At 35.6% G+C, this 26,649-nt stretch overlaps 1 protein-coding gene across 34 annotated transcripts in view; it reads left to right on the forward strand.

Moving 5' to 3' along the window:
• Positions 1–26,649, forward strand: part of dst (dystonin) — a 291,289-nt gene that overhangs the window by 79,323 nt on the left and 185,317 nt on the right. For 26 of the 34 annotated variants that reach the window (XM_087278762.1, XM_087278728.1, XM_087278746.1 and 23 more), the window contains 13 exons: positions 7,205–7,371; positions 7,607–7,719; positions 8,507–8,613; positions 12,343–12,462; positions 14,640–14,735; positions 15,123–15,250; positions 19,197–19,290; positions 20,678–20,832; positions 22,102–22,483; positions 24,247–24,375; positions 25,606–25,683; positions 25,774–25,935; positions 26,503–26,607. In XM_087278762.1, the coding sequence (XP_087134888.1) occupies positions 7,205–7,371; positions 7,607–7,719; positions 8,507–8,613; positions 12,343–12,462; positions 14,640–14,735; positions 15,123–15,250; positions 19,197–19,290; positions 20,678–20,832; positions 22,102–22,483; positions 24,247–24,375; positions 25,606–25,683; positions 25,774–25,935; positions 26,503–26,607 (1,836 nt within the window). Of the gene's footprint in view, positions 1–1,599; positions 2,326–7,204; positions 7,372–7,606; positions 7,720–8,506; positions 8,614–12,342; positions 12,463–14,639; positions 14,736–15,122; positions 15,251–19,196; positions 19,291–20,677; positions 20,833–22,101; positions 22,484–24,246; positions 24,376–25,605; positions 25,684–25,773; positions 25,936–26,502; positions 26,608–26,649 lie in introns of all 34 variants that reach the window. The other 8 variants (XM_087278731.1, XM_087278750.1, XM_087278735.1 and 5 more) reach the window with 2 other exon arrangements.

Consider the following 26,649-nt stretch of genomic DNA (forward strand, 5'->3'; position numbering starts at 1 on the left):
CTTAAATTGATTTGTACAGATCTGTTAAAATATAATTATGCAATATTTACGGCAAGTATATTATAAGTAACTGTGATATAACTACCTAAAAATGAAAATTAATAATTTTTTTTAGCAGATAGGTTATTAAATTACAGTAACTACTCATTTTGTATGTACAGTAATGGATGCAAATTCATTGTAAGTGACTATAATAAAAAAGTAATAATTTAAATCAGAAGATTAACTAAATTACAGTAACTAGTAACTTTACAGTTATTCTGCCTCCCTGAATTGATTTATACACATAAATATATCTACTGTATTTAACACAAGTACATTATAAGTAACTGTAATTAAGCTACCTAAAACGAAAAAGTAATCCCTTAGATTACTTTTTAGCAGAAAAGTAATTTAATTACTAGTAGCTTTACAGTCAACCCGGGCTCATTGTGGAAACGTAGCCACGCGGACGTTTCTGCGGACCTCGATTTATGTCCCGGGAGGTACGTATTTGAGCGGTTTTTGTTTTCGCCTCTCGGGCGCCCACGCCGTTCTCGCGCGAAAAGCCGCCGGATCGGCCGACCCGGCTGCCCTCCTCTTCTTCCTCCTCCTCCTCCTTCCCTAAACCCGAGCGACGGTTCGCAGAAGCCGTCTTACCTGATTTCTGGAACCACTTTTCCCCAGACTCGATCCCGGTCGTCGTCCCCGTGGCCGGCTCCTCCTCCTCCGGGGCCTCCGCTCCGCCGACGTAACGCTGTGAGCTAAGCGGACAAACTGTTTGCATCGGGAAAGGCCTCCACTCGGAGGCGAGCCGTCGGCCGGCGAGCGCAAAGAGGAGGAGCGGAGTGGCGCCACACCGCCCCACAGCGTTCGCTCGAAAAAAACTAAACGCGGCCTTACGTACCTCCGGCCACGTAAATTGCGGTCTCCAGAAACGTCCGCGGGGCTACGTTTCCAGAATGAGCTTGGGTTGTTTACAGTTACTCTACCTCCTTGAATTGATTTATACAGATCTGTTAAATATTTAAATAGTATTTAATGCTAGTACATTATAAGTAACTGTAATTAAACTACCTAAAAGGGAAAAGTAATCCCTTAGATTACTTTTTTAGCAGAAAAGTAATTTAATTGCAGTAACTAGTTACTTCGCAGTTACTCTGCCTCCCTGAATTGATTTATACAGATCTGTTAAATATATGTACAGTATTTAGGGCAAGTACATTATAATAACTGTAGCAACTTTGGTAAATAGTAACTGTAGTAACTAGTAAATAGTAACTTCAAGTAACTGTAATTAAACTACCTAAAAGGGAAAAGTAATCCCTTAGATTACTTTTTTAACAGAAAAGTAATTCACTTACAGTAGCTAGTTAGTTTGTAGTTACTCTGCTTCCCTGAATTGATTTATACAGATGTGTTAAATAAAAGTACAGTATTTAGGGCAAGTACATTACATTATAAGTAACTGTAATCAATGTAATCCCTTTACTTTTTTAACAGAAATGTAATTTCAATCAAGTAACTAGTTGCTTTGCGGTTACAGTATATAAAGCAAGTGCATTATGAGTATCAAGCTACCTAAAAATGAAAAGTAATCCTTTTACTTTTTTTCTTTAGCAGAAAAGTAATTAAATTACAGTAACTAGTTACTCTGTAACTAATTACAGCCAACACTGACCAATGGGTAACACGTGTGGATGCGTTCGGGGCTCTAAAGAGGAATATTACATTGATCCCACAAAAGCTCCAATCAGCCCCGAACCAAAGGAGCTCAGAGGACGCAAATATTTCCAAAAGAGGAAGAAGAGGAAATCTACTGAAATCAATGGCACAGACTCTTTGAGGAGCCATGCAGACAGTGTCAAGAGTGAGAGGAATCCCCAACTCATTCCCAAAATATCAAACCCAGAGCAAGATGATGCTGTAAGACCACAGAGTATCAGCCATGGGGTGTATGTTGGAGAAGTCCCAGTTCTCAGAGGTAAAACCAGCAGAAGAGCTCATCAGATGGATAAAATCAGACCTACGGCAGAGTTTAATCTACATGGAGTCACTAAGAGAAGTGTAAGTTTTAAGGATGGGGTATTGGAGAGGAAGCTTTTGCGCAGGCAGTTGAGGAGGGCTGTGAGTTTTGGAGCGGTGGAGCACATGCTGCAGACGCTCAGAGGAAACGTGGATCAGCCACTGAATAACATTCAAGGTTTTTCCAGGATTATTTGGGACACTCAAGTGCACCGGAAGCACAGGAGGAGGGTCCAAACGTCCTCAGGGGGTTTTGTTTCTCATCATACTTTGGATAATGTCCAGGGAGATCTTACACATGCTGCTGCTGAGCACAAGGAGGTAATATAAGAACAGCATCAGACAACATATGTGCTGCTCTTTATGATGCAATAATAAATAAATAAAGTCTGCTGCAGATCATACACTTTTATGCTGTTATAGATGCTCTGTTTATGTCATCGGTCACAAGGCCAGGAGGGGGCGCTCAACCTGCAGTCTGTGTGGGTCCTAATGCCCCAGTTTAGTGAAGGGGATGCTACTGTCAGTGAACGTCATATTTCGGATGAGACGTTAAACTATGGTCCTGACTCTCTGTGCTCATTAATAATCTCATGACACTTCTAGTGAAGAGGTTACTGGCCAAATTCCGTCCATTGGACCTTACCATTATTTATATATATATATATATATATATATATATATATATATATATATATATATATATATATATATATATATATATATATGATGGTACATAATAATACAGAAGGCAAAACGATACTTTTAAAACTGTACCAGTGCCAAATCAATACTTTTAAAATGGTACAAGTGCTAAACCGATACTTTTTAAATGGTACCAGTGCCAAATCGATAGTTTTTAAATGGTACCAGTGCTAAATAGATACTTTTAAAACTGTACCAATGCCAAATCGATACTTTTTAAAAGGTACCAGTGCCAATTCGATAGTTTAAAAATGGTACCAGTGCCAAATCGATACTTTTAAAATTGTACCAATGCTAAATCGATAGTTTTAAAATGGTGTCAGTGCTAAATCGATACTTTTAAAACTGTACCAGTGCCAAATGTATACTTTTAAAAAGGTACCAGTGCCATTTCGATACTTTTAAAATGGTACCAGTGCTAAATCAATACTTTTTAAACTGTACCAGTGCTAAATCGATACTTTTAAAATGGTACCAATGCCAAATTGATACTTTTTAAATGGTACCAGTGCCAATTCGATACTTTTGAAACTGTACCAGTGCTAAATCAATACTTTTAAAATGGTACCGAAATTATTATTTCATTGGTACAATTTAAGAGAGAGTTCTGTAAGGTAAACACTGTATATGAATGAACACTTTTCCAACTAATCTCCAAGTCATTTATTTCCACCTGAAGATAATTGCTAATACTTTTATGTTGCAATGCAATACAAATAACTTATACTTTTCTGCTGTACCCGTGATTGTTTTCTTTATTTAATTTAGCTGCATATATCATTTAACATGCAGAAACTATAACTGAATGACAGAATATGCTTTGATGGCAAAGGTTTAAGGTGAACTGACATGTGTTTTGGTGTTGGTTTAATGTCTCAGTCTCTCCACGCCCACAGTCTAAACAGCATGTGCTCGGCTATAATTACACTGTAAGCGAGCGGCAGATTCCTCTCCTTCACTGTCAGCACGTACACTTATTATATACCTATGAAGCTGTAAATGATTGTTAAGGTGCAGTTTCTATATATTGTGTTATAATGAGTTTCCTGAAGCCAGCAGGCGTTGGCTTAGCATTTGCTCTTGGTGTTTGATTTTAGAGCTGCAGATCCTTTGAGCTATGTGAAGTCATGAGAGGTCAGCAGTGGCTAATCTACATCAGAGCGGTTGGATATTGTTTGTTTTGTTTTCAATCAGTGTCAAATCGATACTTTTAAAAGTGTACCAGGGTCAAAACGACTTTTAAAATGTCACCGGTACCAGCATGATACTTTTAAACAATACCGGTGCCAAAATGATACATTTAAAGTAGTACCAGTGCCAAAATTGATACTTTTAAATGGTACTGGTGCCAATATGATACTTTTAAAATGATACCGATGGCAAAACGATACTTTTAAAACTGTACTGGAACCAAAGTTATTATTAAAACAGTACAATTACCAATACAATACTTTTAATATTGTACAGGTGCCAAGTCGGTACTTTTAAAATAGTACCAACACCAAAATGATACTTTTAAAATTGTTCCGGTGCCAAATTCATACATTTAAAATGTTACCAGTGCCAAATCGATACATTTAAAATGGTACCAGTGCCATTATGATACTTTTAAAATAATACAGATGGCAAAACGATACTTTTAAAACTGTACCATTGCCAAAATTATTCTTTTAAAACAGTAGCAGTGCCAAGACAATACATTCAAAATGGTACCATTGTTCAATCAATATTATTAAAATGGTACTGGTGCCAAAATGATACGTTTAAAAAAGGTACCAGTGCCAAATTGATATTTTTAAACAATACTGGTGCCAACTTGATACTTTTAAAATGGTACCAGTGCCGACTCGATACTTTTAAAATGGTACCAGTGCAAAATCGATACTTTTAAAACGGTACCTGTGACAAATCGATACTTTTAAAATGGTACCAGTGCTAAATTGATACTTTTAAAATGGTACCAGTGCTAAATTGATACTTTTAAAATGGTACCTGTGCCAATGTGATAATTTTAAAATAATGCCGATGGCAAAACGATGCTTTTAAAACATTAGCAGTGCCAAGACAAAGCTTTTAAAAGGGTACTGTTGCCAAATTGATATTATTAAAATGATACGTTTAAAAAAAGGTATGGGTGCCAAAACAATACTTTTTAAACAGTACTGGTGCCAAAATGATACTTTTAACATGGTACCATTGCCAAATCGATACTTTTAAAATGGTACAGGTGCCAAAAATGATACTTTTAGAACTGTTCTGGTGCCAATATGATACTTTTAAAATGGTACAGGTGCCAACTCAATACTTTTAAATGGAGTTGGTGCCAAAATGATACTTTTAAAATAGTACCAGTGCCAAAATAATTATACATTTCAAACAGCACTGGTGCCAAAAATATACTTCTAAAATGGTAGCAGTGCCTTTTAAAACCATACAGGTGCCACAACGATACTTTTATAACAGAACTAGAGCCAAAATATACATTTTAAATGATAACGGTGACAAATCAATACTTTTAAAATGGTACCATTGCTAAGACAATACTTTTCCCCCTGTAATGTGCCAACATGATACTTTTTAGGAAAGAATATCTTAGAAAGAAAATAAAAGAAAATCAGGAAATAATTTTTAAGGAGAATATCCATTATAAACGGACCATCTTTTTCAAGATTTCCTGAACAGACCACAGCCAAGGAAGGACATACAGTAATAATGTTTCACAGGACTGAAAACAGTGTTCAGTGGGCTGTTCTGTTGTTTATCAATACACTGCATGTTTGGGTTCTGGGTTTCTGGGAATTGTTTTTAGACAAAAAGTCCCTAAAACTGGTTTGAAAGTTGTGATTTGTGTAAGCCTATTCACCACAGCATGTGCATTCAATTCAGTTTGTTGTTTTATACTAAATGAAAGGTCTATATGACTTAGTAAGAAAATAAAATCCATGTTTTAACACAACTTCCTAACAGACATGCACTGAAATGAACCTGGAAAATCAAACCAGAACCGTATTCCTGCACGTTTCATGAGCATTATGAAATGAAATCATGTTTTGAAGGCTAGAGAGGCTGTTATTTCCAGATCTGTCATGTGTAATAATACTTATTAGATAGTAAATATCAATATATTATCAGTATTTTCTTTTAAAAATAAATATTTGTGTCCATTTCTCAATTATTGCTGATAATACTGTTTGGTGCATTAAACAATTCAGTTTTATTAATCAGTTACATTCATTAAAATACGTGTTTAGTCACTAAACAGCTTCACGAATAGAAATATAATGCATTTAAATCCACTAAATTACAAATTTTCAACTAAATTAGATTTTTTTTATGTTTATTACAATTTTATCTCATATTTTGCTCTGACATATAGTTATAACTAGTTCCAGTTTTGTCTTTGGTACTGATTAATCTAATGTATATGCACAAATATCTTATAATAAAGCATATCATAGATTTTAAATTTAAATATGAAGTTAAACGAAAGCTCTGTGAGGGGTGTTTTATGCTCATTTATGCTGACCACTGTGTATTACAGCTTCACGATATTGGACATTAAAAATATGACATTGCGATATTTTGTTTTTCTGCTATATATATTGCGGTATGAATACAATTTCACCAGAAGGCTTGAATGGTTCTATTAGTAAAAAAAAAATCTTGAATTTAGGTTGATTGGGGTGATTTTGTAAAGGTGTGGATCATGTATAAATACAATAAACAAATTGTACGGAAGAGTAATTGCATTAGAGCAAAGACAAAAGTAAAAGAAACAGTTTCAGGAGAGTCAAACGATATTCGGACACAGAAATTGAATAATGAAATGTAAAAATAACACTGTATAATCTTCATTATAGGGATTCAGTAAAATTATTCTTCATTAAAGCTACAAATGTTGTATATTTTGGGGTCCAAATGCTTTAAACTCTTGAAATGCCTTTAAAACGCATGTAAACGATCAAGTGTTACTCTGTTATGGTAATACTTTGCAATGACTCTACAAATCTCATGAATTCTTCTTCTTCTTCTTCTTATTATTATTATTGTTATTATTATTATTGTTATTATATTATTATTATTATTATTATTATCGTTGTTATTAATATTATTGTTATTATTATTATTATTATTAATATTATTATTATTAATATTGTTATTAAATATTAAAATTATCATTATGGTCACACTTACAATAAGGTTATTAAGTTATAAAGTTTATGCTTGTTATCATTAGTTAATGCCCCATGAGTTAACATGAACAATGAAAATACAGTTGTTCATTGTCAGCTCATGTTAACTCACGGTAAAATCAAATAAAAAAACGGTCACGATTAATTACTGTAATAAATGAATTGTTCATTGTCTGTTCATGTTAGTAAATGCATTAACTAACACAACCTTATTGAAAAGTGAATGAATGGGTTTCATAGCGCAGTGCTTTCTGAGCATCCTAATAAACAGCAATAATGTAAACTTTTTTTTTTCTGTGCAGATCTCAGAAATTCACGTGACAGGCGAATCCGAGGACATGACGGCCAAGGAGAGGCTTCTGCTGTGGTCCAAGCAGATGACTGAAGGATACGTCGGGGTCCGCTGCGACAACTTCACTACCTCCTGGAGAGACGGACGCCTCTTTAACGCCATCATCCATAAGTACAGGTAACAGCGCAGTTTGCATATGAATTGACTGTGTTTGCATTTGTTTTCATGTGTTATAAGTAGGGCCAGACAGAATCTGCGGACATTTTGTCTATTTTTGCAGAGAATTTGGTTAAAAACCTATGGATTTATGCAGAATGATTTTGGGAGCATCATAACTAAAAACTTAATATATTAAATAAAAAATAACACCATTTTTGCCTAATTGTAATCTTGTGTTTGTGTCTTCATCCAGGCCTGATCTGGTGGACATGAGCAGAGTCTCGGCACAAACCAGCAGATCTAACCTGGAGCAGGCGTTCGGTGTGGCGGAGCAGCTCGGTGTGGCTCGACTGCTGGATCCAGAGGGTGAGTTTTAGCCCTAACACAACCAGTGTCCCTGCAAGTCCTATATGCACATACAAATAGCATTCGTATTAAAAGTAGTAAGGTTGGCGGCACGGTGGCTCAGTGCTTAGCACTGTTACCTCACAGCAAGAAGGTCGCTGGTTCGAGTCCCGGCTGGGTCAGTTGGCATTTCTGTGCAGAGTTTGCATGTTCTCCTCGTGTTGGCGTGGGTTTCCTCCTGGTGCTCCAGTTTCCCCCACAGTCCAAACACATGTGGTATAGTAGAATTGGGTAAACACAATTGGCTGTAGTGTATGAGTGTGTGTGAATGAGTGTGTATGGGTGTTTCCCATTACTGGAAAACTTAATTCACGTTATTCATCAGGGGTCGCCACAGCAGAATGAACCACCAACTATTCCAGCATATGTTTTACGCAGCATATGCCCTTCCAGCTGCAACCCAGTACTGGGAAACACCAATACACTCACACACTACAGCCAATTTAGTTCATCAATTCCCCCTATAGCGCATGTGTTTAGACTGTGGGGGAAACCGGAGCACCCGGAGGAAACCCACACCAACACGGGGAGAACATGCAAACTCCACACAGAAATGCCAACTGACCCAGCCGGGACTTGAACCAGTGACCTTCTTGCTGTGAGGCCACAGTGCTGGCCACTGAGCCACCGTGTTGCCCAATACTTTCCCATAACTCATCCCAAATGTTCTACGCATGGAAGCAATGCAATGCAAAACTGTTTTATTAAGTATCATGTGCCTAAAGAAAAGCTTTCCCCCTCTAAACAGATGTCGACGTGTCTTCACCGGATGAGAAATCTGTCATTACATATGTTTCCACATTATATGACGTCTTCCCAAAAGTACCAGAAGGTGGAGATGGCATCAATGCAAATGTAAGTAGCATCATATATTAATCACCAAACAAAAAATAAATAAACAGACTTCAGCACTCTATGAGGAATACTGATTACATCAATTATAAACTGTAACAGTGCAAACTGAACGTACTTAAGACTTAAGTTCTGCTTAATTTCTTAATTGATGAACTACAATACATCTAAATGTAATTTATATTGAAACTTGTATATTATATTTCAAGTTATTTGTAATTAATGAAGTTGACATTTAATATGTACTAACTTTAAATGTAATACTGAGTGTGTTAGTCAGCACTTTAAAGGGCCATGAAGCCCCCTCGTTTCAGCAGGGTGTTTTCACACCTCTACTTTGGAAAAAGTCCGAAAAGTGGGCGTGTCCAGCTCTGTTTAGGGGGGAGTGTCGAAGGAAGAAAAGAGGCGTGGTGTGGGAGTGTCTATTTAGGCGCGCTGAATTTCAGGGTCAAAACACACACACACACACACACACACACAGCGGACAAAGTGACTGTTTACATGGACATCTGTAGTCGAATTATTTGTCAAATTATTAAATGGTGGACTTTAACTGCAGTTTGGCTCTTTCATTCAGGGAATTCATTCATGCCCCTCGCGACACACGAGATATTTGATTCAAGGATCTGCTCTAAGCGTGTATTTTTCATGCAATGTTTAATACCGCACGGCGAATGAGAGAAAAAAAACTCAGCATTTCCCGAAAACTTAGATGCACACGGCAGGTAGCGTCAGAAAGCCGCATGTGTTATTCCGCTCACAAAATCCTACACGAGGTTAAAGTTTGGTTGTGGTGCTAACTTGTTTACACTCGGTACAATAGTTTTTTCGATACGAATAAAATACGAACTGAATAAACAAAGAGCACTGGTCGCTCACTTACCAAATCTGTAGAGACAGGACAATCACCAGCAACTAGAGCTGCGTCTGTATTAAGAGGAGACGAGCAGCGAGTCCGGATCTCAGCGTTTGCAGATGAGAACAGCTCTCAGGTAAACAATAATCCTCCTTAGACACGTAAGTTATTGTTGTCGAGCGTCGCGTACACTGTTAATCCACACGTGACTCCAGCTGAGCTCTCACAGAGAGAAAATGAAAACGAAACTTAACGGCAGCAAACTATAAAAGCAACACTTCACGCTTGTTTTGCCAACACAACGTGGCGTCTCTGTCGTCTAAACACTGTGACAGTAATGAATATTAATGAAGTTGCACAATAGAGCGCGCTGATTGGTTTGAACCAAGCTTTACTCATGCATTAATGCAGCACACTGTAAGACGTAATAAGACACACTCTGGCACAGACGTCCAGTCTGCATGCTGGAATACACGCTATTATGTCATGACCGTGACGCAGCTTCAAAAATTCGTTTCAAACCGGAAGAAAGAATTTGCTTGAAATAACGCAAAAACAACCAATTTACACTTTTTAGTGAAATATTGGCGTAATATATATAGTGTTTTTAGCAGTGTGGGACACATATACCACTGTTAACAGCTCAAACACGTGTTCTGGTGTTTCGTGACCCTTTAAAGTGTTTAAATGACAAGATTACTTGAACATAACTACAGTAAATATACAGAAAGTTTACTGAGATCATATTGAATTGAGAAATCCTGTCCAGTCAGTCTGGTTTTGAAGGTAATATAGTCAATACAACAACATTGCTAGCAGTATTAACATCGTTTTGGCATGAGAGTTTAAAACATTTGTCTGATCTGTGTGGGACAGTAGTTCTTGTCTTGGTTTGTGCAAATAAACTTGCTGTATTCCATGTTACATGTAGGAGTTTGAGGCTTGTTATGGAGGATTTTAAACTAAGTTGGAAGCTTTTAAGGAATCTGTGGGTTTTTGGAGTCATTCCCAGACCTGGATAATGAAGATGCCTGAGGAGAAGAGTCACTGTTGACATTTAAATCACGCAGATCTTCAGTGAAACATGCTTGCAATTCTCAAAGAAATGTGCAAATGGACTTAAACTGAAGGAATATTTTAGAAAGTTGAGAAGATGTGCAGGAATTAAAGGGGCAGTTCACACAGAAATTTAAATTTAGTCATGATTTACACATCCAAACCTGTTTGAGCTGCTTTTTTTTTTGCTTTGGACGCAAAGGAAGATATTTTGAAGAATGCTAGAAACCTGTAACTATTGACGTCCATAATTATTCCTTTTTGGAAGTCAATGATTACAGGTTTTCAGCGTTCTTCCAAATATCTTCCTTTGCCTGTTTGAGTTTCTTTTTAATATTAAATGCAAATGAACATATTTTGAAGATTGCTGGAAACCTGTAACCATTGACATCCAAAAAAAGCAAATACTATGGAAGTCAATGGTTACAGGTTTCCAACATTCTTCAAAATATATTCCTTTGCCTGTTTGAGTCACTTTTTTCAATTGAATGCAAAAGAAGATATTTTAAGGAATGCTAAAAACATGTAACCATTGACTTCCATACTATTTTCTTTTTTGGGAGTCAATGGTTACAGGTTTCCAGCATTCTTCAAAATATCTTTTTATTTACGTTCAATAGAAAAAAAGAAACTCAAACAGGCAAAGGAAGATATTTTGAAGAATGCTGGAAACCTGTAACCATTGACATATAAAAAAGGAAATACTATGGAAGTCAATGATTACAGGTTTTCAGCATTCTTCAAAATATTTTCCTTTGCCTGTTTGAGTTCCTTTTTTTATTGAATGCAAATGAAGATATTTGAGGAACGCTAAAAACCTGTAACCATTGACTTCCTAGAAAGAAAATACCATGGAAGTCAATGGGTACAGGTTTCCAACATTCTTAAAAATATCTTCCTTTGCCTGCTTGAGTCACTTTTTTCTATTGAATGCAAAATAAGTAATTTTGAGGAATGCTGGAAACCTGTAACCATTGACTTCCATAGTATTTCATTTTTTGGATGTCAAAGGTTACAGGTTTCCAGCATTCTTCAAAATATCTTCCTTTGTTTGAGTTTCTTTTTTCTATTGAATGCAAAAGAAGATATTTTGAGGAATGCTAAAAACCTGTAACCACTGAATTCCAAAAAAGGAAATACTACAGAAGTCAGTAGTTACAGGTTTTCAACATTTTTCAAAACATCTTCCTTTGCCTGTTTTTGTTACTTTTTTCTATTAACTGCAAAAGAAGATATTTTGAGGAATGCTGAAAGCCTGTAACCATTGACTTCCAAAAAGGAAAATATTATGGCAGTCAATGAATACAGGTTTCCAACATTCTTCAAAATATCTTCTTTTGTGTTCAACAGAATGAAATGCATTTAAACAGGTTTATTTATTTTGTGTGAACTATCCCAAATTAACTAAAGTAAACTGCAGTGTTTTGTAGTATAAACCTTATAGTTGTAGAAAACTACAGTATTTTACTACAGCTTTTGAAAACACTATCGGTTGGGTTGAGGGAAGGGGGAGGGTGGTCAGTCGATTGGTCAGTCCGTCAGTCAGTGTCGACAGCGGCCTCTGGTGAATTTATGTGAGAACGAATGGCACTCGTGAGAGAAATTTAAGATCTAAACAAGCGTACACAGCGGCCTCTAGTGGATTTGCAAAACAAAACTGCAAACAAAAGTAGCTCCTGGCACATTTTTGCTGCTTTTTAGAAATGTATACTGGGGTTCGTATCCATGAGCCTGGGTTGGATGTTTAGCACACTCTTGTTAGCATGTTTAGCACATTGCTAGTGTGAACAGAAGACTGACTGAAGTTGTTTGTGTTTCAGGATGTGGATGTGAAATGGGTGGAGTACCAGAACATGGTAAATTACCTCAGTCAGTGGATCAAACACAACGTGACTGTGATGTCAGACAGACATTTTCCCAGCAGTCCTGTGGAGCTCAAGGTGAGACACTTTTCAGGATGATGCTAGCTGTGTTATTGAGTAAAAAATGATGGTATTGAGTTGTGGAGCATTAAAAAATAAATGGATAAAACACTGTTGGCAGAGTCGGCAGAATAACATTTCTTATTCACAACAACAACAAACATATTAAACATAGAAATAATAAATAAAGTCATGAGAAATGACAAAAAACTCAAACAAAATGAACTGAAAATAGAAAATATACAACTAAAAATGAACTGAAACTCTTGAAATAAGCTATAGAGTAACAATAGTAGCACAATAGCACACATATTAGTACTAACTAATATATGTACACATGGGTTTTGAATATGATTTGGGGAAAACTAAATGACTTAAGAGGCTTTATATTTAAGTTATGAGATCCAGAAATACTTGTAACATTGTTTTGTCAGATATTAAACCTTTTTCTGATTAAAAAAGCCTCTGATAATCGCTAGCATTAAGCATCAGTGAACTGAAACCGATTTACAGATTCACTGTTGTTAAAAATGATTATTAAAATATGAAAACGTGGTAAAAATCAGGCTTTTTTTCTGAATTACTTTTTTAAACACTATCGGTTGGGTTTTGGGAAGTGTGTGGGGGGATCAGTTGCTCAGGCAGTCGACAGCGGCCTCTAGTGGATTTACGTGAGAACAGCAGGCGTAAATGGCACTCGCGAGAGAAATTTGAGATCTGAAAAAACGTACACAGCGCCCTCTGGTGGATTTGCGAAAACAAAAGCTGCAAAGAAACGTAGCTCCTAGGACGTATTTCATGCTCTCCAGACATGTATGTAGGGGTACGTATCAATAATAAGTTTGGGTAGGATGTTTAGCACATGGTTGTTAGCATGTTTAGCACACTGTTGTTAGCATGTTTATAACAGAGGCTCTTTGTGAAAATGTACCCCCGTATACATTTCTGGTGAGCGCAAATTATGTAGCCAGAGCTAAATATGCATTTCATCTTTAAAACAAACGCTACGGGGCGGTATAACGCATTCACAGATAAAAGGGTTAAACACTGTTGTCAGGGTTGGCAAAATAGCATTTCTTTTTTGCTCATTAAATTTTAGCAATGTATTTCACAACAAAACAAACAAAATAAACATAGAAATAATAAATAAAGTCATGAGAAATGACAATAACTAAAACTAAATTAACTGAAAATAGAAAATATTTCAATAAAAATGAACTGAAACTCTTGAAAAAAGGTATAATTAACAATAGTAGCACAATAGCACACATATTAGTACCAACTAATATATGTACACATGGGTTTTAAATATGATTTGGGGAAAACTATATGACTTGAGAGGCTTTACATTTGAATTATGAGATGCAGAAATATTTGTAACATTGTTTTGTCAGATATTAGACATTTTTTCTGATTAAAAAAGCCTCTGATACTCGCTAGATTTAAGCATCAGTGAACTGAAACAGATTTACTGTTGTTAAAAATGATCATTACGCTGCTGTTCTGATTGGTCAGTCGTGACGTATGTTATTCCCAGATAACAAATGCTAAACAACACAGGCTCAATAAGTGAGATAAAGTACATTCAGGGCGAGGCAGTGGCGCAGTAGGTAGTGCTGTCGCCTCACAGCAAGAAGGTCGCTGGGTCGCTGGGTCGCTGGTTCGAGCCTCGGCTCAGTTGGCGTTTCTGTGTGGAGTTTGCATGTTCTTCCTGCCTTCGTGTGGGTTTCCTCCGGGTGCTCCGGTTTCCCCCACAGTCCAAAGACATGCGGTACAGGTGAATTGGGTAGGCTAAATTGTCCGTAGTGTATGAGTGTGTGTGTGGATGTTTCCCAGAGATGGGTTGCGTCTAGAAGGTCATCCGCTGCGTAAAAACTTGCTGGATAAGTTGGCGGTTCATTCCGCTGTGGCGACCCCAGATTAATAAAGGGACTAAGCCGACAAGAAAATGAATGAATGAATGAAAGTCCATCCAGGATGGTTGTTTGCACAGAATAAACCCTTCAGTCTTATACAACAGTGCTCTGCTTAATTTAGCACAACCTGTCCTGCTTTACTCTGTGAAAACAACCTCCTGGATGTGCTTTATCCCTAACATAAAGCGTCTTATATATTATATTATATATAATATATTGTGTGTTCTTCTGCTCAGTGCTTTCCTTCATGATAACTAATCCTTTTCTTAATCTCTGCAGGCACTTTATACTCAGTATCTACACTTTAAAGAGAACGAAATACCACCAAAAGAGAACGAAAAGTCCAAAATCAAGCATCTCTACAAAATGCTGGAGGTACGCTCGTGTTGTTTTGGTCATTTGTAGTTGTTTTCTGCATCTACAGTACGTGTTTGGGGAAAGTTACCATTGAAAGTGATGCATTATAACCAATGTTGGCTGAGTAACTTCAAAAATGCCTTAGTTTATAGAAATAGAGTCGCTCGTCGTTAGTTCATGGTGCATTAACCAATGATAACGCATGAATTTGGATGTTAATAATGCATTAATAATGCAGTTAGTAAATGTTGAACTGTGATTAGTAAATGCTGTACAGTATGTGCATAATTAGTTCATGTTAGTAAATACAAACTCTATTGTAAAGTGTGACCTTGTAATGCATTACAGTTTTGACACATGTACAGTAGGATGTTCTTGAACTCTGCTGTGTTGTATGTGATGTAGATATGGATAGAGTTCGGGCGCGTGCAGCTGCCTCCGGGCTTTCATCCCAATGATGTGGAGAAAGAGTGGGGAAAGCTGATCGTGGCCATGCTGGAGCGAGAGAAGAGCCTGAGGCCGGAGGTGGACAGGTACAGATTTACACTCTCTGTCTATCTCTCCATCGCTATTTCTTAATGAGGGAATATGGGCGTGGATGACATGCATCCACTGAGGAATCCACTCACTGCCTGCCTGACATATTTGACGTTTGCTTTTTTAATCATTTTATTTTAAACAAATCAAACCCCTGTTATACTGTACAAAACGCTGGCTTCCACACGATGGATTTGTGCAGGGACAACATGAAGGAATCAAGTTAACATAAGTTTTTACAAATTTAGGTGGATTGAACATAAAACAATCAAGGTGTCCTGAGACATCCTCAAGAATTGTGTTGTCTGCTGATTTTAAACAAAGAGCAGGCGTCATTTGTTGAGTGTAGCAACAGTTTATTTGGTTAATATGCATAATATCTTTGAGATTTAGTAAGTTTAACAACATTTTTGATGAAATAAATTGAATTTATTAAGCAATTTGCGCTTATTTTCTTTTTTTAAAGCTGAAATATGCCAAAAAACAACTTAAGAAGCTATAAATAAAGAAGTAGAAGTCATTCAGCTGATAGTATAAACACTTCGATGCTGTCAAAACATTGATTTCTCTGAGAATTATAATCGCCTTACTGTAGCAACCAGTGATGCTCAACCCATCTCGTGAGTTCTGGGCGGGGCTAATTGTTTTTCTGACCAATAGGTGATGGAGGGAGTGTTTTGTAACTCTATAAACAGTCACTGGGCCTTATTTATAAAACATGAGATTGGGATACTGTGTTGTGCATTAATTAGAGCCTTTATGTTTGCACTCTTGTTTGATGCTGCTAGTTTACAAGCTTCACTTTTCACATATTAGTAGTTTTATGTAACTGATTACTATAAATATATATAAATAACAGAAAAAAGATCTTGTTGTGTGGCCCTATACCCCTAAACCCAACCGTCACAGGAAACCTGTGGCAGAATTATGTCAAAAAAACACTATTAAGTATTATTAAGGGTTTTGAAATTATGATGACAAAAGGCATGTCCTTGTAAACCACCTTAATAGAGTACAACTAGGTCATAACCATGTCATCATACAAAAAACTGTCCTTATAAACCACCAAAACTAGCACACACACATGGTGGCATTGTTGGATTAAAGGGACACTTTGTATGTGTACTATATTATATAGCAGAAAAAAAGGTCTTATATGGCCCTACCTCTAAACCCAATCTAAACCTGTGGCAAAGTTATGTCAAAAGACGCTATTAAGTATTAAGTGTTTTGAGTTACAATGACAAAAGGCATGTCCTCGTAAACCATATTAGTAGAGTACAACTAGGTCATAACCATGTATTTATACAATAAAACTGTCCTTATAAACCACTAAAACTAGTATGCACACACACACACACACATGGTGGTATTGTTGGATTAAAGGGACTTTCCATATGTATAATATATTATATAACAGAAACATTATCTAATTATATGGCCCTGCCCCTAAACCCAACCCTCACAGGAAACCTGAGGCAAAATTATGTCAAAAGACACTATTAAATGTTTTGAATGACGATAACAAAGGGCATGTCCTCATAAACCACCTTAATAGAGTAAAACTAGATTATAAGCATGTCATCATACAAAAAAAGTCCTTATAAACCACCAGATATAGTATACAGACACACAAACCAGGTGGCATTGTTGTATTAAAGGGAATCTGCATATGTGTAATATATTATATAACAGAAAAAACGTACTATATGGTGCTACCCTTAAACCCAACCATCACAGAAAACCTGTGGACGCTGTTATAAAAACGCTATTAAGTATTAAGTGCTTTGAATTACAAGGACAAAAGGCATGTCTTCATAAACCACCAAATAGAGTACAACTAGATCATAAGTATGTCATTATACAAAAAAAATGTTCTTATAAACCACCAAAGCTAGTATACACACACACACACACACACATGGTTTTGTTGTTGGATTATAGGGACTCTCCATAGGTGTAATGTATTATATAACAGGAAAAAAAAATCTTATTATATGGCTCTTCCCCTAAACCCAACCCTCACAGGTAACATTTGGCAAAATGATGTCAAAAGACGCCATTAAATATGATTTTTAAGTGCTTTGAATTGTGATGACCAATGGCATGTCCTCATAAACCACCTTAATAGAGTACAACTAGATCATAACCGTGTCATTATACAAAAAAACTGTCCTTGTAAACCACCAAAACTAGTACACACACACACACACACACACACACACACACACACACACACACACACACACATGGTGGTATTGTTGGATTAAAAGGACTCTCCATATGTATAATATATTATATAACAGAAAAAAAGATCTTATTATATGGCTTTACCGCTAAACCCTCGTGAGGATCCTGTGGTAAAATTGTGTCAAAAGATGCTATTAAGTCTTATTAAGTGTTTTAATTTACAATGACAAAAGGCATGTCCTAATAAACCACCTTAATAGAGTACAACTAGATCATAACCGTGACATTATACAAAAAACTGTCCTTATACACCACCACAACTAGTTTAAACACACACACACACACACACACAAACACACACACACACACACACACACACACACATATGGTGGTATTGTTGATTTAAAGGGACTCTCCATATGTGTAATATATTATATAACCGAAAAAAGATCTTATTATATGGCTTTACCCCTAAACCCAACCCTAACAAGAAACCTGTGGTAAACCTGTGGTCAAAAGACGCTATTAAGTCATATTAGGTGTTTTGAATGACGATGACAAAAGACATGTCCTCGTAAACCACCTTAATAGAGTACAACTAGATCATCACCATGTGATTATACAATAAAACTGTCCGTATAAACCACCAAAACTAGTATACACACACACACACACACACACACATCATGGTATTGTTGGATTAAAGGGACTCTCCATGTGTAATATATTATATAACAGATGCAAGATCTTATTATATGGCCCTACCCCTAAACCCAACCCTCACAGGAAACATGTGGATGCTATTATAAAGACACTGATAAGTATTATTAAGTGTTTTGAATGTTGATGACAAAAGGCATGTCCTCATAAACCATATTAGTAGAGAACAACCAGATCATACCTCATACTCCCACAGTCCAAACACATGCACTAGAGGTGAATTGAATAAACTAATTTGGCTGTAGTGTGTGTATGAATGAGTGTGTATGCATGTTTCCCAGTACTGGGTTGCAGCTGGAAGGGAATCCGTTGCATAAAACATATGCTGGATAAATGGCGGTTCATTCCGCTGTTGTGACCTCTGATGAATGAAGGGATTAAGCCGAAGGAAAATGAATGAATGCAAGGCAATGGCCTCATAAACCACATTAATAGAGTACAACTAGATCATAACCACGTCACTATACAAAACAACTGTCCTTATAAACCATCAAAACTAGTACACACACACTAGTAACACATGTAATGTGCAATATACACTTGTGTTACTTATAACACTTACCTAAAAACAGGCAGTTGGCCTGTGAATCTCTGAGCTCTTTGATAATGACCTGATTATATAACTGCAGCAGTTGTACTAATGTGAGGAATGTGTTGTTTTGGTGTGCCTCAACCTGCGCTGGATCACTTTTACTCACCCCAGGCGTCGTGTATTCGCACTCTGAGCCTATATATAAGAGTGTGTGTGAGCGTGTGCTCTCAGTGCTGTGTGTGTTGACGGAGGTGCTGTTAGGATGAGCAGTAATCTGGTGTACTGCAGCAGCACCTCATCCGACTGCATTCTGACCAGCCGGAGCTCTGCTGAAAACCTGCTGTTTTGCGAGCCTCTTTCTAGCACACCGCTAATGCTAAACAACACCAGCATTATCAGCTACGGCGGGTTAGGGTGTGGGCACAGGTTAGGACACACTGCCCTGGAGTTCTCTCTCACACATACACATTGGTTCTGACTGTGTTCTTCTGTCTTCATAGACTGGAGATGCTCCAGCAAATTGCAAACCGTGTTCAGCGGGACTGCGCAGCCGGAGAGGATAAACTAGCGCTAGCACGCACCTCTCTGCAGTCGGTGAGTACAATTAATTATTATTATTTTTTTGTATGTCAAAGTAAAAAAATAAAATACATAAAATAAAAAATGTAAAATTATTATATTGTGAAAAAACTGTAAAAAAATTATATATTATGCTATAGTAATTTATATTGTTATTTTTATTTATTTATATAATTTTATATAATTTTATTTTATATTATATTATATAATGTTATTATATTTTTTTGCTTTTTTTTGTTCTATTTTATTTTATATTATATTATATTATAATTAATAAAAATAGCAAAACATATATTATATTATATTATATTTTTGCAATTTTTATTTATTTATATTATTTTATATGATATTATTTTATATTATATTATATAATGTTATATTATATTATGTAATTATATTTTTTGCTTGTTTTGTTCTATTTTATTTTATATTATATTATATTATAATAAATAAAAATAGCAAAACATATATTATATTATATTATATTATATTTTTTGCTATTTTTATTTATTTTATTTTATTTTATTTTAATATAATATAATATAATATAATATAATATAATATAATATAATATAATATAATATAATATAAAATAATATATGTTTAGCTATTTTTATTATATTATATTATATTATATTATATTATATTATATTATAATATATTATATTATATTATATTATATTATATTATATTATATTATATTAAAATAAAATAAAATAAAATAAAATAAAATAAAATAAATAAAAATAGCAAAAAATATAATATAATATAATATAATATAATATAATATAATATATGTTTAGCTATTTTTATTATATTATATTATATTATATTATATCATATTATATTATATTATATTATATTATATTATATTATATTATATTATATTATATTATATTATATTATATTATATTATATTATATTATATTATATTAAAATAATATAATATAATATCAAATAATATAATATAAAATGCACCATATTGCAGTCGGTGAGCATTTATTTGAAATTTCTATTTCGTAAATATAGCTGGCTCTTAAACAAGTTGTAAGACACATTGAATTTCCATTAATTATCAGCTAACTATTGCTGTTTTATCAGTAATTTTAAATACTATTATCAGTATTTTGTCCTGTTTGCAAGTTAGTTAACTAAACATTCATAACTAATACAGTTGAGCAAGATTTATATTTGTTTAAAAAAAAATGAAAATAAGAAAATGTAAACAGATTTGCTGAACATTTTTAAAATATAAAATACCTTTTAAATAACTTAAACAAAAGTATAAACAAGTAAATACATTTATACATTATAATAATGTAACTGTTAAAATTGATTTGCATAACTGTTTGGCATTGAGTACACTGAATAAATATTTAAAGTGAATTCCTCTGTCTTGTAGGATGTGAAGCGTCTGGAATCAGGAATCCAGTTCCAGAATGAAGCAGAAATCGCTGGTTTTCTCCTGGAGTGTGAGACTTTACTGAGGCAGCAGGTGGTGGATATTCAGCAGCTGCTGGATGGGAAATTCTACCTAGCCGATCAGCTTGTACAGAGGTCAGAAAATAATTCACCAAAAATCTAAAAGAAAGTGTCGAATGCTGAGTAGAAACAATAAGATGTGCATCAATTCTACAGTTGTGCATCATGCTCTTGCTGTGTTTCTCCAGGCTATTGTATGTTTTCATCCAAAGTTGCTCCAATTTACTTTCTGCTCAAGTGTAAAATATGAAAATAGTCACTTTGTGGGAAACTTACACAATAAAAATGATCATTTTTTAGATTCTGTAAATCTTTTTATTAGTATTCTTTGTAGTAAATAAGTAAATAATCACAATATCTGCATAAGCAAAGTTGCATTAATGTTTTAATGTGCATAAGAGAGTTTGGTTCAGCAAATGTGTGGGCATCATAGTTTATGAACATATCTTTTTATGGGGTTTGAATCACATGTGTGACCTTGGAGCTCAAAAACAGTCCTGATTTGCATAGGTGCATGTGTAGGAATAGCCACCCATACATTGCATTGGTCACAGTCGAAGCCGAAAAGAAAATGAAAATGACAATAAAATACACACAATAATAGAATATTGCATACTGAATATTGAGTTTTTGTCCAAATATCTAAAAAGAAATTAATTTAGAAGCATTTTCTAGATAATTAAAAAAATATAGTCTTGTTTTAGGTCAAAATAAACCGAGTCAAAAAACATTGAGTCAAAATCAATTTAGAGTCAAAATAAAGTGATTTTTTTTTTCCGTAAAACAAGCAAAATAATCTGCCAGTGGGGTCAGAAAAATAATCTGGTTCTCACTTTGAAATAATATTATTCTGCTTACCGAATTAGCAGATTACTTTGCTCGTTTTACAGAAAAAATATCTTATTTTGATGCATTTTTTCCTAAAACACTAAAATACTATTTAATTGTCTACAAAATGCTTCTTTATTTGAGATTTTTAAGATATTTGGACTGGAAACAAGCCAAAAACTCTAAGTAAGAGCCGCATGTTTTGCATTATTTGAAGCCTAAATATGTGCGGTCACACTTTATAATGTTTTCATTAGTTAATGTACTTACTAACATGAACAACACTTATTAATTATAGTACAACATTTACTAATGCATTATTAAAATCCAACTTCATGCTTGTTAACATTAGTTAATGCATCGTGTGTTAACCTGAACTAAAAATGAACCACTTTATTTTAATTAACTATGAACAGATACTGTAATAAATGTTAACTAATGCAACCTTAACTAATGCAACCTTATTGTAAAGTGTAACCATATGTGTTGTTTTGGTGTGTGTGTGTGTGTATTCAGGGTGTCGAAGCTGCGTGACGACCTGCTGTCTCTGAGGAGCGAGTGTTCCTCCGTCTACAGTAAAGGACGGACTCTGACCTCAGAACAGACCAAGATGATGATCTCGGGGATCACGCAGAGCCTGAACTCGGGCTTCAGTGCGGGTCTGCTTTCGTCGGCCGGTGCTCCAGTGATTAGCAATCCCAGCATGCATCAGCAGTCGGTGGTGGGAACGGTTTCAGCATTCTCGAATCCCGGAGCTGGAGGAGTCCTGGAGCACCTCAAACACACACACATCCGCAAACCCATGCTCAAATCCTCGTTCCTGGACCCCAACCTGAGCGAGGACGAGGCTAATATGAAGTTTGTGCAGGATCTGCTCAGCTGGGTGGAGGAGATGCAGGTATTGATGGTATTTTAGAAAATAAACGAATAAGGGATTATCAACGGCATTAAATTACGTTACAAGATTTAAAATAACGCTCTGATGAGTGTGTGTGTGTGTGTGTGTGTGAAGTTTTAGATGAAAATTGCACACTAATAATGCTTCATAACTGACCCTTTCAGGCTTTGATCCTAATTGTGTGGCGTTTTGGTGACTGTCGCTTTAAATTCAAATGAGATTGTGCTCTTTTCAAAAGTGGGCGGAGCTACAAATGCCTGTGTGTCAGCATAGTGGCAGATTCAAAAACAAGACTAACGTCATATGCTAATGAGGGATTTATTTTGAATGGAATAAAATTATTTAAACATTAAATATTCGATGAAGTTCCTAACGTAAGTTCAGGAGGAGCCTGATCAGTCAGGTGGGGCAGTCAATTATCACCTGTGTATATACGTTGCACAGTTTCAGTTGACTTTTGTTCAGGCGTCCCTCCACCTCCCAAAATCCTCCTCTGTTTTCTCAAAAAGAGGACTAAAAAGGGGCGGGGACTCGTACTTGGAGCTGGAGTCAAGCCTCGAGTCTCCTTCAAGGGTGGGAGGTCCGAGCTCTCTAACGACCCATTCACACGGGGTGTCATCGTCAACACTTCCCAGTCACTTTGAATGGGCGTTGCCGAACTGCATTGTGGATCCGCTTTAGAGCCGTTGCTCGCTGCAGAAGTTGGGACTAGCTCAACTTTTCAAGCGCCGATGGAATCGTCAGCCAATCAGATCGCTGTATGCAAATACACCAGCTAGACAGTGGCCTACTGCTGACTGAATTTCATTGGCTGACGCTTCTATGACGATCACTTCAGCCCCAACTTCAGACACGCCTTCAGTCAAGTGTTGACGCTGAAGCCCCGTGTGAATGGGGCGTCAGGGTTTTGATAGCTCAGGCCCCCGCTTCAGGACAGCAACGGCAAAATCATTTACAATGTTGACGCAATTGACTGAGCAGGTGAACTCATGAAGTGCATGAAATAAAACACTGATTCACAGGCTCTGAGGAAGCTTCGCTTTAAAAAATAATGCAGCATATCATATTTCAGAAATCTCATTTGCACTCAAATACGTATTTGTTTTTCAATAATAATAATAATAATAATTCCTTACATTTATATAGCGCTTTTCTGGGCAGTCAAAGCGCTTTACACATCCTCCATCAGTGTGCAGCATCCACCTGGATGACGTGACGGCAGCCTTATTGCGCCAGACCTCACACCAGCTGATTGATGGAGAGGAGACAGATTGATGAAGCCAGTTATGATCTGGGGAGGGTTATTATGCCATGATAGGAGGCCAGTGGGTAGATTTGGCCAGGATGCCGGGGTTAAACCCCTACTCTTTTTTTGAAGGACATCCTGGGATTTTTAAAGACCACAGAGAGTCGGGACCTCAGTTTAACGTCTTATCTGAAAGACGGCGCTCACTGAGCAGTATAGAGTCCCCGTCCCTATACTGGGGTGTTACGACCCACACATACCACAGGTTGAGCGCCCCCTGCTGGTCTCTCTAACACCAGTTCCGGCAGCAACCTTCTCATGTAGTCTCCCGTCCAGGTACTGACCGGGCACAGCCCTGCTTAGCTTCACTGAGTGACCGTGTGAGAGTTGCAGAGAGAGAGCTGCCGGCACTTTTTTTATTTTTGTAATAGAAAAAAATGAATGACAGAAGTATAATTAATAAAATGATTTTTTTTTGTGCTCATGAGTTTATCTGATGTGTTTTTGTGTCTGACAGGTTCAGCTGGATCAGGCTGAATGGGGATCTGATTTGCTGAGTGTTGAGTCCAATTTAGGGAAACATAAAGATTTCCACAAAGCCATCGAAGAGTTCCAGATGAGCATTAAAGAAGCCAGAATGAGTGAGGTACAACAAGCCATGACTCTCTTCAATACAATGGAAATAAAATGCACAGATTTTTAAAAATGTTTATATATATATGTTTATATATATATATATATATATATATATATATATATATATATATATATATATATATATATATATATATATATAATTTTTTTCTGAAAACCTTGATCATTCATTCATCACTTTTACTTTGTGCTTTCATACAACCTTGTTGAGGTTTTATATTTATCTAAATGTTTCATTAATTTTTAACCATTCATTCATAGAAAAGAATATAACATTCCAGTTTGTCCTATGACCTTTTTTTTTATATAATTTTTGCACTCCAAGATAAACTTAATTACCACAAGAAAATTATCCTTGCCAATTATCTAATGGGAAAAATACAAAAAAGTATATTTATTTATTTATTTATTTTTAATAATAATAATAATCATATTAAAACATTATTAATAATATTTTAAAATAATTTATTCCTTCTCGGTAGTCATTATGTAAATATTTTAAATTTTAATTATTTTAAGGAAAAAATCAAAAAAATATTTTTGTATTTATGTATTTATTTATTTTATTTATTTGTTTTTATTAATAATGATAATAATAATAATAATAATAATAATAATAATAATAATAATTAAATTAATAATATTTAAACATCATTAATAATATTTGTTAAATTTATTCCCTCCTGATAGTCATTATGTAAATGTTAATAATTTTAATTATCTGGAGGGAAAAATGCAAAAAAAAATTTTTATTTATTTTTATTGTATTTATTTTTTTATTTATTTTAATAATAATAATAATAATAATAAAAACAACAACAACAATAATAGTAATAATAATAATAATACAAACTAATAATAATAATAATAATAACATCATCATCAACAACAACAACAACAACAACAATAATAATAATAATAATAATAATAATAATTATAATAATAATATTTAAGCATTATTTATTCCCTCTTGGTAGTCATTATGTTAATATTTACAATTTTAATTTAGAGTGACAAAAATGAATAAATAAATCTATTCAGAGTAATAAAAAATACATTGTCGATAGTATGATCTAATAAATATATCAATAAACATTTATAAGGTTAAAAATGTGACACAATTGTTATGTTGGTGTGCACGTTTGCTTCAAATGATTTGCATTACAGCCAATTAGAGAACGTTTAATAAAGTAAACCCTGACTGAGCTGTGTTTCATTACAGATGCAGATGACGCAGCCGCTGAAGCAGAGCTACTCAGAGAAGATCAACAAGTTGGAGACTCTGTACAGCCGGCTGCTGGTAAACATCCGAGTGAACACACACCACACATCATATCCTCTACACGAAGCAGTGCGTCTCAACCTGTTGTGTGTTTCTCTGTGCTGTCAGAAAAGCTCCAGCGAGCGGCAGAGAAACCTGGACAGCCTGCATGACTTTGTGTCCCGAGCCACTCAAGAGCTGATCTGGCTGAACGAGAAAGAGGAAGAGGAGGTGGCCTTCGACTGGAGCGAGAGAAACACCAGCGTTTCCAGGAAGAGGGATTATCATTCTGTGAGTCCACTTCACAACAATCAGTCATATACTGAATGTTTACATTGAAGGACGCCGATTATGCCCTTTTTACAAGATGTAAAATTAGTCCTAGAGTGTGTGTGTGTGATGTTTCAGCTCAAAATACCACACAGATAATGTTTTATAACTCTTAAAACTGACCCTTTTAGGCTTTGATTCTAATCGTGTGGCAATTTGGTGACTGTCGCTTTAAATTCAAATGAGATTGTGCTCTTTTCAAAAGAGGGCGGAGCTACAAATGCCTATGCCTCAGCATAGTGGCAGATTCAAAAACAAGACTTACGTCATATGCTAATGAGGGAGATATGGTCACTAGTGGGCGGGGCTTTCCCCCTCTAATGACACGTACAAAGGGAGAATGTCAATCAAAGTGTCTCTGCAGTGTTGATACATGCATATGCAGGTCTAAAACGTGCACACATGTTGCTTATTACACACACAGAGGGATACACAACAGCACCCAACATCTTTAAATATGAGAAATTAAAGGATTGAAACTGTTCAGCAGTCTAGAAATGTGTGTTCATGTGTCTGGATCCTCCACAGGATCTGATGAGGGAACTGGACGACAGGGAGGAGGTGATCAGGTCTGTGCAGGAGAAAGCGGAGAACCTCCTGCTGGAGAACCACCCGGCCAGGCTGACCATTGAGGTAGAGGAACCGGAAAACACTCTTAAAAGTAGCTCGGGTTAA

This window comes from Danio rerio, chromosome 13, assembly GCF_052040795.2.
Source record: "Danio rerio strain M-AB ecotype USA chromosome 13, GRCz13ab, whole genome shotgun sequence".
NCBI classification, from domain to species: Eukaryota; Metazoa; Chordata; class Actinopteri; order Cypriniformes; family Danionidae; genus Danio; species Danio rerio.